Here is a 13,789-nt window from a genome sequence, read left to right as displayed (position 1 = left end):
TATATATCGATCTAGAACTTGAGATTGAAAAAGACCATATATTTCAGAGTGGTCTAATTGTAAGACCAGACTTTTTTTTTTAGATTTTATGTGTTTGTCGTAAGTACTTATGATAGCTACCTACAAAATTTTGACTATATCTCTCGATTTTTCTTATTTCTGTATTGATAAGAATCTCATTCTGTTGTAAAGTTTGTTGAAAAAAGAACAAAATAAGATTAAAAAGTCTATGTTACACAAATAAACAATTCAAAGCTTTTGTCATCATTCAAAATACACAAATGAATACCTGCAATATATATATATATATATATATATATATATATATATATATATATATATATATATATATGCAGTTATACATATCAAATCAGGAGGTAGGAATCCTATCACAGCAGGAACTAAAAACCATAACCACACTAGATTGTTTTCTAGTTGCTGATTGCTAATATAGCGAAGCATATGCTATTTAGATGCATTTTCTATGTAAATTATATCATTCTATAACAATGGAAATACAAACCTACAACATCCGGCAACAGTTAACTAGGTTGTTAATAAAGCACACTGTGTAATCAACCCACTCACTACCTTTAGTTTTTTAGAAGAAAATCAAACCTATCAAATGATGTTTCATTCCCTTGAGACACCTCTGAATCATGTTCTCTCAAACCACCACCTATCTGCATATGCAGGCATCCAGGATGTGATCCCTGAGCATACCCTGTTGCTGCTTGTGATCCAAATACCATTCCAGTACCACCAACCTGAAACAATTTATTAACTGATCAAGATCATGATATTATGGGAACAAACAGTTCCACAATAACTACATTCTTTACCAAAAAATGTTTTAGGCCTAACTAATTTGGTATAGATACAAATAGAGACACAAGAAAATATAGTTCTGATTGACAATATTCATCTTTGAGATAAACACTGCCAATCATTTTCATTGAGAATTGGTTTGGACTAGTGCTTGTCTAATTTGGTTATATGGTGGATTCAGGTGACTACACCTCTTAAGAAGTTGAAATCAAGCCACAGGCCGTTCTACCAAAACTATGTGAGATCAAACATCTATAGTTTCCACTAGCTTTTATGCATGATCATGATTGGTACACCAATAACTACAATTATGATTTATGATGAAAAGTAGAATTGCACTCTAAATCTGGTGAAAATTAAGGTCACATTCCCTAAAGATGTTCAAGTCGAGTTTATAATAGAGCTAAATTTGGAGTTTGCTAGAGTGAATTACTGAGGATTTAGCCTAATGTAGCTTGATACAGATCTTGCCATATACATTATATTTGTGAGTCCCGAAATCCCAATTGCAGTTTTGCACTTTTGCACATCCCAATGCATTTCTACACAAATGAAGAACAATTATCAACAGTATTGGAGCCAAAATTCTCAAACGCTTCAAGACGATGTAGGTGAAAGCTTCAACCTTTTATCATCTCCATGAAGGTTGAACTTCAAAATGTTGTTCCATCTAAACTGGATGTTAAATGGGAGACAAGATCAGGGTAATTATATGCTGATTCAATCCTTCCTTTCTGCTGATTGGCCTTCAGTTATTGAGGAAGATGTCATATGATGATACTACAGCCATTAGATTGATTGATAACAAAGCTGTTTTTATCCCAATTATGGATAACTATGCACCGACATTATCATCGGTTTTCCGATTCTGATCTATTCGTTTCCCAGATCAAAAACTGGTTCTGCATTCCTCTATCAATTCCTTTCTTTTCTTTTCTCCCTCTCTGTTTCTTCCATACCAACTTGACTTCAATTAAGCTTTGCCAACTGATCGGTGAGAACAATGTCACAAACGGATCCATAAACTTACAAGTTAGAAATCATTTTATCCTATTAGTTTTTGACTTTTCAAATAAAAGTAGTCAAGAAGAATAATTTGAGACAATTTCCCAGACAAAGCATCAGGATAAATTTCTTCGGCAGGATTCCAAAAGCTTCTAAGCAGCCAACACATACAATTTTGCACGATGTTTAAATCTTATGCAAGTGGAAATTAATTGAATATTTGAAGTCAGTATGATCAACATCAAAGTTGATAGACTCACATCTTTTAAAGGAAACCCATCTGTGTTAGGGCTCATGTTCATCCTTGAATTAACTGCTTCAAGCTTCATAGAAAGGAACTACAAAACTCAATTTGTTTGGCATACAGAATTAGATTGGAAGTTAAGAAGAAAACATCATCTAGTGAAAATACTAAAAGGTGATGGAAAGATGAAGAAACCCACCTCAACCTGACGCTGCAGCGACTGTATGTAATTGATTATCTCATCTAGGACTAGTGCTTTACCAATTACCTGAACATTAAAACAAACAAACGATGAAGGAAATATAGAAGCATTAATCTTGTGATATTCCAACAGAATATTATGAGTACCTTGTTACACCCTGGAACCAAATCCTGAAGAATCCTCATTCTCTCACTGATCTTTTCTCTTCTTGCCTGGAAAACAGGTGGTGTTTAGTGGCATGCCTATGAAAAATAGCAAATTTAAACACAAGAAAGAAAAAGAGAATGTCTAAAAGTTCCAACATTCCATTTGTTTCTACATCAAGGAAAAATGCCCAATAGCAGGCAAAACTTGTAAGAGACAAGAAGTTAAAAAACAGAAGAGTTACTCTTTCTGCTAGACTGTGGTTATCGGTAGCTTGGCCCCTTCTTGCTCTCACGTGAATATAGTCTTGCTTAGGTGCCTCACAAGGTACAGTGCTTTGTTCACTTGACTTGTTACCACTCACAGAACTTGTTTCTGCTTCATCTTTGAAACCATCATTTTTAACACTGCACCCTTCCACCTTCATCCGTTTATTGCTACCAGAGTCATTCTGTTCAAATTCCCACGCAATGGATCAATCAGAACCCAGCTCCTCACTTGGAAAGAAAATAGAAAAATAGAGAAAAAGAAAAAGTAACTCCAATAACAAAATGGAAAATAGACAGAAAAATCAAATTTTAAAAGTAAAGCTTCAAACTTTTCTTTCCTTCAAATTTTCTTAGTATGAAATTTCAAAATTTCCAACCTCCGTTTTCTTTCCTCCAAAGCAAACAGTAAAACACCACAACAATTCAAATTCACCAAAAAAGTAAACCCTACAGTTTACAACACCCTCACTCAAACAGTTCATACAACTTGAATTCCGACTCTTTCACAGAAACACAACATAACTTAGATGCAATTTGCGAAATTCCAAACATTTGGGAATTGCAAAAAACCTGAAAGCATTGAACTTTAATTGAGGAAGTAAAGTGTTGTAGAAAAAGTATTGAAGTGTAATTGAAGCATAGAGTGAAGACATGAAAAGTGAAGGACCTCGGAGAAATGGTGGTCGGAAGGGGGAAAAGGGGAGGTTCCGAGCCAGATATCGGCGAGGGTGTAAGCAGAGGAGAATGTGGAGTCAGTGATGAGAGGAGGATCCATTGGGAGGTGAGAGCATGAGACTGTAATGAAGTATGTTAATGGATGAGTGTGACACTGAGAGAGAACAGCAACTCCATCATATTCTACTCTTATACTCCATTTTTTTACTCATACCTTCTTTTCCACCTATTTTTATTCTCACATCAAAATTACCACCACCATTTTACTTCCTCCTTCAATCTGGGTTGCCTCAAAATTATTGTTATACCACATCATCACTTGTAATCAAACTTTTTTTTTAACTCCACACTGAATTAAAGATACCATCAACAAATTATAATATATAACTCACTGCAAATCTCAATATTCATTTTATAAAAGGTTAATACCTCTTTTTAGTTTTAGTATTTTCTTTCAATATTTATTACAAGAAGTTAAAATGGATTTTTTTTGTTAGATTATTATTGTAACATCCCAAAATCCAGCATAAAACTATATCTAAAATATTCACAATTAATAATATTAGAGTTCTGAGAAGCAAAGGTACATATATATGGCTGAACGGCCTTACGAAAATACTGCACAATTCAAACTTTACAGAACTACAGTCTAGACTGAACGGTTTCAAAACTAAGATTACACCGAACGGTTTTACAAAATAAAACTCAACCTAACGGTCGAACGGTTATAAGGTTCTGCTTTCACTTCCACTTCTTCCAGAGCTTCTTCCAGCAGCTCTTCTCCTTCTGCTCACATCCACAAGATGATCATTGCAACAAGAAAAGACAACCGAACGGACAATACAGACAAGACAGAAAAATAGGGTAAGCTTATGTAATTTAATTAATTCAGAAAAACCTATACTTCACATAAATCTAGCATAATTCAATATACAATCATGTAACATCCAATCATGCACTTCCAATCAAAATTTCAAGTCAAAGCATGCAATGACCGACCACTTTACTCTGACTGTCCGGACTGTATGAATTTTGTGTAGCTACGACGTTTTTGCACCCGGGTGATGTAATAGCTGGGATGCCCTCAACAGCTGTCACCTGAGGTTAGTCCGTTCCGTCCAAGTTCACCTTATGGACTAGGACCTCCTGTCATTCTCACACATGACTTACTCTTCTCTACTTGAGAATGAGTAATCACAGAATATCAGGATAACCGTCAACTAAGCATAACCACATTCATACTCTACCGTTCAATAACCACTCATGAGATATTCCTCCCCGAAATACTCTTTCATTTCCATTCTATTCCATTCATATTCAATAATACAATCATACCGAACCAATACAAACAGATCCCATCTGAAATCAAAACTAAACAATAACATTCCCCTAGAGACAAGACCGAACGTTTTGAATACATTTTAGACTAACACAGCTGGACACCTAGTGTAAGACCGAGCGGTCTTCCACTTATACACAGAATAGGACCGAACGGTCCATTCTAGATAAGACTCATCATTAACCGAACACTAGCGATAGTATTTGAACGTTTACTTGTTACTCAACAATTACTACAGAAGAGTATTTTACTAAACCGAACTCCTAAGAATGTACCGAATACTAAATATTACATATAATTTAGACTTAACCGAAAATCATAATAACTATTGCTGGAACCTAGGAACTTAAACCGAACCCTACAATATTTAACCGAATACTATTGCCTTGGACCGAACACTCTCAGTTCAAATAGAGTACACAATGGGGTATAATAAAATAGCGAGCGCTTGGTTAAAGACCACCACTATAAAGACCGAGCGTTTGGTTCAAAACCAACCACTACTAAGACCGAACGCTTGGTTAAAGACCGAACACTACTGAACTTAAATCAAAATGAAGGAATATATATATATATATATATATATATATATATATATATATATATATATATATATATATATATATATATATATATATACACACACACACACACACAATTACACAACACTTATTTTCAATGAAGGATAAAGGTAACCTCTACGACTGTAAGTACTATAGAATACATTAACTAAACTGTTTAGGAAGCTTAAAGAGGAAACAATACCTAGACCAAACGCTTACTTACAAGTATACTAAGAGAAAATCGATCGGTCCTTAACTGAAATACTCCACATAAGAAAAATCCAGTACAGACCGAATACTCAAAGGAAAACCGAACGGTCAATGATAACTTTCGGTGACAACCACAGGATTATGCAGAATTTTACATACTTAAGAGAAAACCCTATATCAGCCCGTTCACATCATTTGTAACTCATATACAAAACATGCACTAAAAACAACACTTCATATTCATCCATGGATCAAACAAACATACAACCATTCAGAACAAGAAATCATATTCCCTTACCTTTAAAAGTAGCCGAACGTTCACAGATGCAGGATATGGTTCACCACTACCAGTCTTATACACTCAGAGCTCACCGATTTAAAAACTAAACCAAATACCAGACCAGAATTGCTATCAGAATGAGATAATACACTCATGCAACCAGAATTTGGGTTTACATGTGACAGGAAAACGAACGGTCTAAGAAGAGAAGTACTCACCAGCTTAAACCACAACTTGATCGGTGCAAAGTGTTGTTCTTAGCACTAGAAATACTCAGGCGTTTCATGAATGATGATCGGAAGAAGGATGAGAAATCGTAGAGAGAAGATGGAGATTATAGAGAGAAGGAAGAGAAAAATGAAGGTTCAGAAGGTTGAAGATGAAAGGTGCATGCAGAAAAGTAGCACGAAGTTTGAAATTTATCCTTAAATACTGCCGTCACTAAAACCGATAGGCCACTCAGCGCTGCGCACATGTCTTCCACTATCTGAAAATCTGAACCCTTTCAATGACACCTGGCTTCCACTATTTGAGGTTTTTAATGGGTTCGGACAAGTATTAAAATTATTAAAGGTAGATAACTTAATATAGAACGATATATTTTTGTTTCTAGCAAGAAATAAAATTATATCATTGAATCAAATCATAATCTTTAATAACATTAATATTAATATTCGAGAAGGAACTATATTAAAGAGTTGATATATATTACAATCATTGAATTAAAAAAATTAAAAAAAAACATTGAACAATTGTGATCTGAAATTATTTTTATTCTTATACTAAAAGGTTGATGATTTGTCCTTACTCATTTAAATAAGTTAAGTTTTTTTTATTAATTACTTAAATTTTTTTATTTTTTAATTAAGTTATTGTTATTTAATTTTTAAGTACGATAAGTATTATTTTTTTTAGTCATCTTAATTACTTGACTTCTTATATTAAAAATATATAAAATTCTATAATTAATATAAAATGATTTTACTATTAATATTAACTTAGTTTATCACTTTGTTTTATATAATCTTTGTTAGCAGAGAGTTTACGAAAACAAATAATAATAATTAAAATTTAATATAGTTACAGTAAAAGTAAAATAATAGTATATTGTATATTATAATTAAAACACACTTCTATATTTATATTTTTTAAAATGTTAAGATATTAAAACACTTATTCTAAAGGGTGTTCTCATATATCTCATACATGGGAATCTTTTGACGACCTTTCCTTCTTTACCCACATAAATGTATCATGCTTCCTTCACTCTAAAATCAACTTATTTTACTATAATAATATATAAAATTGATATTTCAATCACTTTGAATTAACCATTAATTCAATCCTTGAAATTATAATAAATTATGAAATTGATATTTAAAACAAGAAATAAAGTATTGTGATGAGCAACATTTTTCTTCCTTTTATAGCTTGTGGAAAGAAAGAAAAGAGCAGGTATAAGTTTACTACCTAGATTCTTATGCTTAACTAAACTAATGGATTATGTTAAATAGTTTGAAAATTGTCGTTTATATATATTTTTGTTGCATTATTTCAGTTTTTTTCTCAATTGTATAACATTAAGAAGAAATCACTTAATCTATACACATGTATATTATATATAGAGAGGTAATAATATAAAGTTTTAATCTAAAAATATAATATATTTCATAATAGAATCTTAATCTTACAAAAGAAACAAAAACAATACTAGATGAGATTTTATCTTTTATCAATTTGTCATAAACACATTAAATTCATATCACATTTCTTATTTAGAAATTTAATCCTTTTCACCATGTTTATAATATTTTTATTTTTTTAGTGTGAACAATTTTCTCGAGGAATCATAACTATTTTTTAATGTTTTGTTATATCATTCGTTTTATAAAAATTGCTTAATCTTTCTAAACAAAATTCAAGAGACCATTATAAATTTTAAATTCAATTACAATCTTATTGATTCTTCATTGAGTAATTCTAACTTTTGAAATTTTATAAAACTGTCTTCTCAGTGTTATATAAAAGTAAGTCCATAACTTCTTAGAGTAAATCTACAACTGACAAGAAGTCTTTAATTTCTAAAGTGTGATGGACTTGTAAATGATCCTCATAAGTCATTATGAACATAGTTAAAAGTGTTCTTTATTTTTTAGTGTCCCCATTACAACATACTCTTAAAGTTTCACCTTGGACACATTGTTCACAAAACCTCACTAGACAACTTTGTCACTACCAAACAAGTCATGCTTCTTCAACTCGACTAACTCTTTCTTCTTTATATAACCTAACATTCTATGTCATATTTCAATCTTAGACAAAATAATCTTATTAACAGTAGACATTGATCCAGATACTACAACACCTTGCAAGACATACATGTCATTCTTCCTTAAACCCTTATCACTATCATGGATCCCCTCCTCACCTTCAACATTCTCCACTTGCTTTTAGATACACATCACTTCCTTTCAAGCTCACTAAGGAATATCATATGGGTTTCAGGTTTGGTAAAGACCTAACTTCGTCAAGTACTCTCTCAGTTTCATTCAAATACTCTCCTAGTTCATTTTGTGAATCATCTCGTATTAATTAAGAAACATATTTTCCCTTTCATTTTAAAAGGTTAAATATGTTTTTAATCTCTTAACTTTCATATGAAATTGGATTTTATCTTTGTCTCAAACTTTGAATCATTTTCATTCCAAATTTTATTAATGAATGGATGTAGTCCTTCTGATAAAAAACGTTAAAGATTTGTTGTTGTGACAAACAACATCGTTATGTGTATGTTCATGTGCTGAGATGAACACTCATGTATTAACACATGGACACACGTCACAATGTCGTTTGTCATACCAACAAATTCTTAATGTCATTTGCTGACAAGGATAACATCTATTTATTTTTAAAGTTTAGAACCAAATAATATCAAAATTTGGTAAAAGAACGAAATTCAATATTGCATCATAGTCCTTAAGTAAAATTTTGAGGTTTACTATGATGCATCTTATTTGTGTTTGGGTTGTATGTTGATGAAAGAGAAGAAAGTTGATGCTTACATTTCTTTAAAATTAAAAGTTGATAAGAATAATTACCCTAGTCATGATTTGACATTAACAATTGTAGTGTTTTTTTATGACATTTTGAAGACACTGTCTATGTGTGATATATTTGTTTTATTCAATAATCACAAGAGTACAAAATAATTGTTTGATTAGAAAGAGTTACACATGAAGAAGAAGTTGAATGAAATTCTTGAAAGATTATGATTTTTAGCTAAATTGTCATATAAGGAAGCTAATGTGATTGTTGATATGCACTTATTCAAAAATAATAATAAAAATATATTATATGACAATAAGAGAGCATTAGAAAAATTTTCAGTACTAGTTTGGATGTGACAATGATATTTAATTATATTAGTTAAAATATAATAACAGGTTGAAGAGAATAATTATACACAAGGTCATTATATGTTAAGTCTTCATTTTGATATCACTATCAAAACTTAAAGAAATCTTTTGGTGATTTGGTATGGAAGTAGATATCGTGAGACATGTATAATTTTGATTTGTAAAAAGAAAGATTGAGTATTAGAGACCAATCATAATCCTAAATATATTATTAATTTTCTTTTTCTGCCTCTCGAAACAATTTATGCAAAAACATTAAGAAGAAAACTACAATAAAAGTTTTAATTTTTTTCTCTCATAGAATTATATAGAACTTATAATAATATTCCTAAATTTATAGTGAAAACAAATTATTCCTAACCTCACAAATTTACCTTGAATATGAGTAAAATCTTAAATTCAAACATTTTCAATCCTAGGTATGAACTCAGTTACTAAAATAGTATTAGAGTCATAGAGCCTAATGTAGTAAAGTTCTTTAAGATTGAATTACAAATAAATCCATTGGTTCAACTAGTTGGAAAAAATTAGTTTCCAGTCACTGTTATACGTATGCACACCATTACTGATTACCCTCAATCAAGAAAATTTTCAATCATAAAACCGACAATTGCCAGTGCCTAATTTGTTTAGCCAAAAAGTGATAATCAGCCAAGAAAACTAACCTAAGCTCAAAAAAGTTTCTCTTTTCTATGTCCAAATATGGAATACTAGTTAGTTTCATGTGATGCATGCGATTGCAACTTATTTATTCTTTTACTTAGAAATTAATAATTGTGTGTCATTGAGAGGGACAGAGTGCTAGTTTCATGCATTGTTGAAGATCTAAATTTGGTTACAAACGTGCTTAAAATCTATTAGAATTTGGAATTAAGCCTTTTGCATATAATTGTAGCATTACATGCCATGACGTTCGTATTTCGTAGATATGTTGCTTTGCCAAATGGAAATTTCATTGAAAAGAAGGTAAATAGGTTCATGTAGGTTCGTCTGGTCTGGTTGTTATAATGGAATAAGTTCATCATAATACTCTTTCATCTCATTTCATATTGAATATAATTGAAAAAAATTAAATTAAATGGCATAAGAAAAATATATCCACAAACATATACTTTTAAATTTTTTTATGTTATACTATATAATGTGGCTTATTCATATTTTAAGTATATACCCTAAAAATTTCCAATGGATATAATTTTTTTTTTCTGTCGAAGTCAATTAATATGTTAGTAGGCGTAAAGAAAATTTAGTTTCTAAAAATGAGTATGTCTTAATTTTAGTTTATATAACTTTACTTGTTCCTATAAAATTTGAAATCAGTTTTTAATCTTAATAAAAACGTGTGAATTTCGGTTTTAGTTTCAATGAAATATATTTATTTGATTATTTCTCAAAAAAATTTAATAATTGTTATTGTTTCGGATGTGAGGTCGAGATCAACTATTTTCAATACAAAGTTTCACACGAATTTCAATCCTTTTGGTTATCCAAGTTTTTTTCTTGGACTCCTTATACCGTATGGGATTACATACAAAAGGTATTTCAATGCTTAACTTAGTATGTGATTGTTTGGTTATTAGAGTCAATTCTTAATAATGCAATCAATTACGTCTTTACCTACACTTGTATAGGTTTTGAAATAGACTTTCAATTAAGGTTGGTTTAATCACGGTCCAAAAGATGATAAGTATACTTTACCTATAAACGTGTTTAATTTGAAACATGATCAAATAACAAGTGTTCAACCAATTGGCCACTAAGGATCGTCTAGTCTCTGGGATAAACAATGATGAAGACATTGACCCCTGGTCAGTTGCTGATAGGGAGGTTGACGATGTTGATCGCCCAATCAACTACTATAGGCAGGTTGAAGATGTTGACCACTCGGTCAGCTACTGACTGAATGGTCATACGATACACAAGCCCCCCAATCCCGAGCTTGGAGCAACTAGCAAAGGGGTTTGGAGAATGGTTGGCTCCAAAACGCTCGATCGGGTGTTCGTTATTGGTCATTCAATTTGTTATAAAAAATAACCATTGGAAAAGAGGCACGAAATACTTTATTTCTCGCGCCTGTCAAAAGGAGCAGGGTAGCATGGTCTGGGTTGTGGGATCTTGTTTGATCTGGTGGGTATCGCTCGAGGGTAGGGTGGCTGGCTATAAATAGGGGTGGGTCTTCCCATCATTTTCACCATTCTATTCAACTATTTTTACCTACCGAATGTAATTTTTTTCTCTGGATAATAATGTAGATTGTTAACTTATCTTTGTGTGAGGAGTCTTCAGAGAGGGGCAAACGAGGTTACGATAATGATGATGCCTCATCTTCGAAGGCATTAGATCTATCTCTTCCTCTGCCTTTGAGTTAACCAAGCGGGATGAGCGTCTTGTTGATGGGGCGACCAGTGTAGATGAAAATAAAGTCGCTCAATCTGGAATGATAGTTTTATTTTTGGTGGTGTGGAGATCGATGCCATCAGCGAGGGTGTGGAACTCCAAGAAGCCCTTCCCATCACTCCTGGTTATGGGGGGCATCTCAAAATGTGGGGGAGTTCGTGACATGCTTTTGCAGGAAGAATCAATTAGAGTATTAGGCCGAGCAGAGTTGTATCTTAAAGACTTTCGAGGATGACTTTCTTATTAAATTGATGATATGCAAGGAAAACGAGCGGGTGTTTCATGGAAAGGGAACAACCGTGATGCCTTCTTTTTCATGTATGCCTTCGATGACTTCCACATATGTGTGTTAAGGGAGTTGAACGTGGTACCATCACAACTTCATTCGAATGGTTGAGCATTTATGCAAGTGTATGTAGTGCTTTATGTCACCCTCGATCTCATACCCATTCCAACCACCTTCCTCCACTACTTCCGCACACATCCAAATACAAACCAGGGGTGGATTTCCTAATATCAAAGCAGGGGAAATGGTTGTTCGAGCTTTTCCCTCCCTCGTATAACGGATTTAAGAATAAATTCTTTAAGGTTGTAACAATGGATGTCAGTCGTTCTCAGTTTTTCAATGAGGATGGTCGATCTAATTTCCCTCTATATTGGACCCAAGATCCTGCACGATTGACGTCATGACACAAGACTCAGATGACGTCAGCCGAGTTAGAGACGATTAATGAGATTAATGATTTGTCACGTCGCCTCCCCTCCCGACAACTCATCCATGTTAGGATAAACTTAAATTTTAGGGGTTTATTAATAATTTTGTTTAAATATTATTTTATTAGTTTTGGGTATAGTAATATTTAGTTTGATTTTGATAGAGATAAAAGAGGGATAGATAGTTTTGATTTTCAATTTATTTAGGTGCAGTTTTATTTTATTTTGTTGATATAAAATAGAGATAGATTAAGTAAATTTTATTTTGAGTCTATTGATATTTTATTGTTAGTTTTTATTATTTGTATTTGGCTCAATGCCTTATTTGCACCTATTTAAAGGTTGTCAAGGTTCAATGAAAAGTAATCATAGTGAATTGAAGAGTCCAATTATTTTTATAGGTCACGTTTTTTAACAAAGTCGTACCAGAACTTTATGCTATGAGTACCGAGAGAGAAAAAGAAAGAGAGAAGAGTCAAACACCGTAAGGAAAAAAGTGACTACTTAAGGTTTTTTGTGAGAGAGATGACAAAGGTAGTCAGCGGAATGAGTGTATCACAATTGTCGAAAAAGATCAATTACGACAATTGGTCTTTGCAGATAAAGGTTCTTCTTAAAAATCTCAAGATATATGGGACATATTGGAGGACGAGTACAATGAACCCGCAGATGATGAGCATCAAACATTGAACTAGATTGTTGCATTGAAAAAGACACGAGTGAAAGACATATCAGTTTTGTACTTTTTGTATAATGTAGTGGATGAATCATGATTCGAGAAAATAGATAATGCAAAGTCAGCAAAAGAATCATGGGAAATTATGAAGGTGGCACACAAAGGACATATTTGTGTGATGCAGGTCCGAGTACAAGCTCTCAAAATAGAGTTTGAACATATGAGATGGATGAAAAGGAGTGAGTTGCCGAGTTTATAGCTCGAGTGTAGAAGATGGCCAACCAACTCGGAATGAATGGAGAAGAGGTTCCTCCTTACCAGGTTGCGGAAAAGATCTTGAGAAATCTGAAGGATGATTTTTGAAAGTATCGCGGTTACTATTGAAGACACAAAGGATTTGTCAACTCTCACTACGGAGGAGTTGGCTGGGTCATTAAAGGCCCATGAACTGAGGAAAAAGAAGAAAAATAGGGAACCCAACGATCAAGCACTACAAGCAAAGTTTGACTCGAATGGAACTCGGAATACTCAGAGCCAAGGTCTTGGAGGAACCCGAGGACGAGGTGGACATGGCCGAGGTAATTTTTAGAATGATAGTGAAGAGCAAACCGGTCAATAGAAATGGCATGACTGAGGACAAGGGAAAGGTCGAGGAGACCGGTCAAGAGTGAAGTATTTTAAGTGTGGCAAGTATGAACACTATGCAAACGAGTGTAGATCGAGAAAGTGCTACAACTGTGGTAAGTATGGCCACATTGCAAAGTATTGTAAGGCAAAGACAAAGGGGGAAACAAATCTCCTTATTGAAGATGCGGAGGAAAAGTGTG

General features: G+C 32.9%; 1 protein-coding gene across 1 annotated transcript; it reads right to left on the bottom strand.

The window, feature by feature from the left end:
* Window positions 1-357: 357 nt before the first annotated feature.
* LOC108331161 (transcription factor BHLH089) lies at window positions 358-3,560 on the bottom strand. Its single transcript, XM_017565803.2, has 6 exons — window positions 3,360-3,560; window positions 2,668-2,874; window positions 2,426-2,491; window positions 2,277-2,345; window positions 2,094-2,171; window positions 358-767 (listed from the first exon to the last, which is right to left on the bottom strand). The coding sequence occupies exons 1-6, from the start codon at window positions 3,465-3,467 to the stop codon at window positions 594-596; spliced, it is 702 nt and encodes a 233-aa protein (XP_017421292.1). The 5' UTR covers window positions 3,468-3,560; the 3' UTR covers window positions 358-593.
* Window positions 3,561-13,789: the final 10,229 nt, after the last annotated feature.

The sequence above is a fragment of the Vigna angularis genome, chromosome 4 (genome assembly GCF_016808095.1).
Source record: "Vigna angularis cultivar LongXiaoDou No.4 chromosome 4, ASM1680809v1, whole genome shotgun sequence".
Taxonomy (NCBI): domain Eukaryota; kingdom Viridiplantae; phylum Streptophyta; class Magnoliopsida; order Fabales; family Fabaceae; genus Vigna; species Vigna angularis.
The sequence above is the reverse complement of the archived record's forward strand: the minus strand, read 5'-3'. Positions and strand labels throughout refer to the sequence as shown.

What these genes read in the sequence shown, in the direction of transcription:
- LOC108331161 (XM_017565803.2), bottom strand. Translation starts at nt 3,467, where the DNA reads ATGGATCCTCCTCTCATCACTGACTCCACATTCTCCTCTGCTTACACC. An exon ending in CCGACCACCATTTCTCCGAG is followed by an intron (nt 2,875 to 3,359) that starts GTCCTTCACTTT and finishes GAATTTGAACAG; the next exon opens with AATGACTCTGGTAGCAATAA. An exon ending in CGCTGCAGCGTCAGGTTGAG is followed by an intron (nt 2,172 to 2,276) that starts GTGGGTTTCTTC and finishes TGAGTTTTGTAG; the next exon opens with TTCCTTTCTATGAAGCTTGA.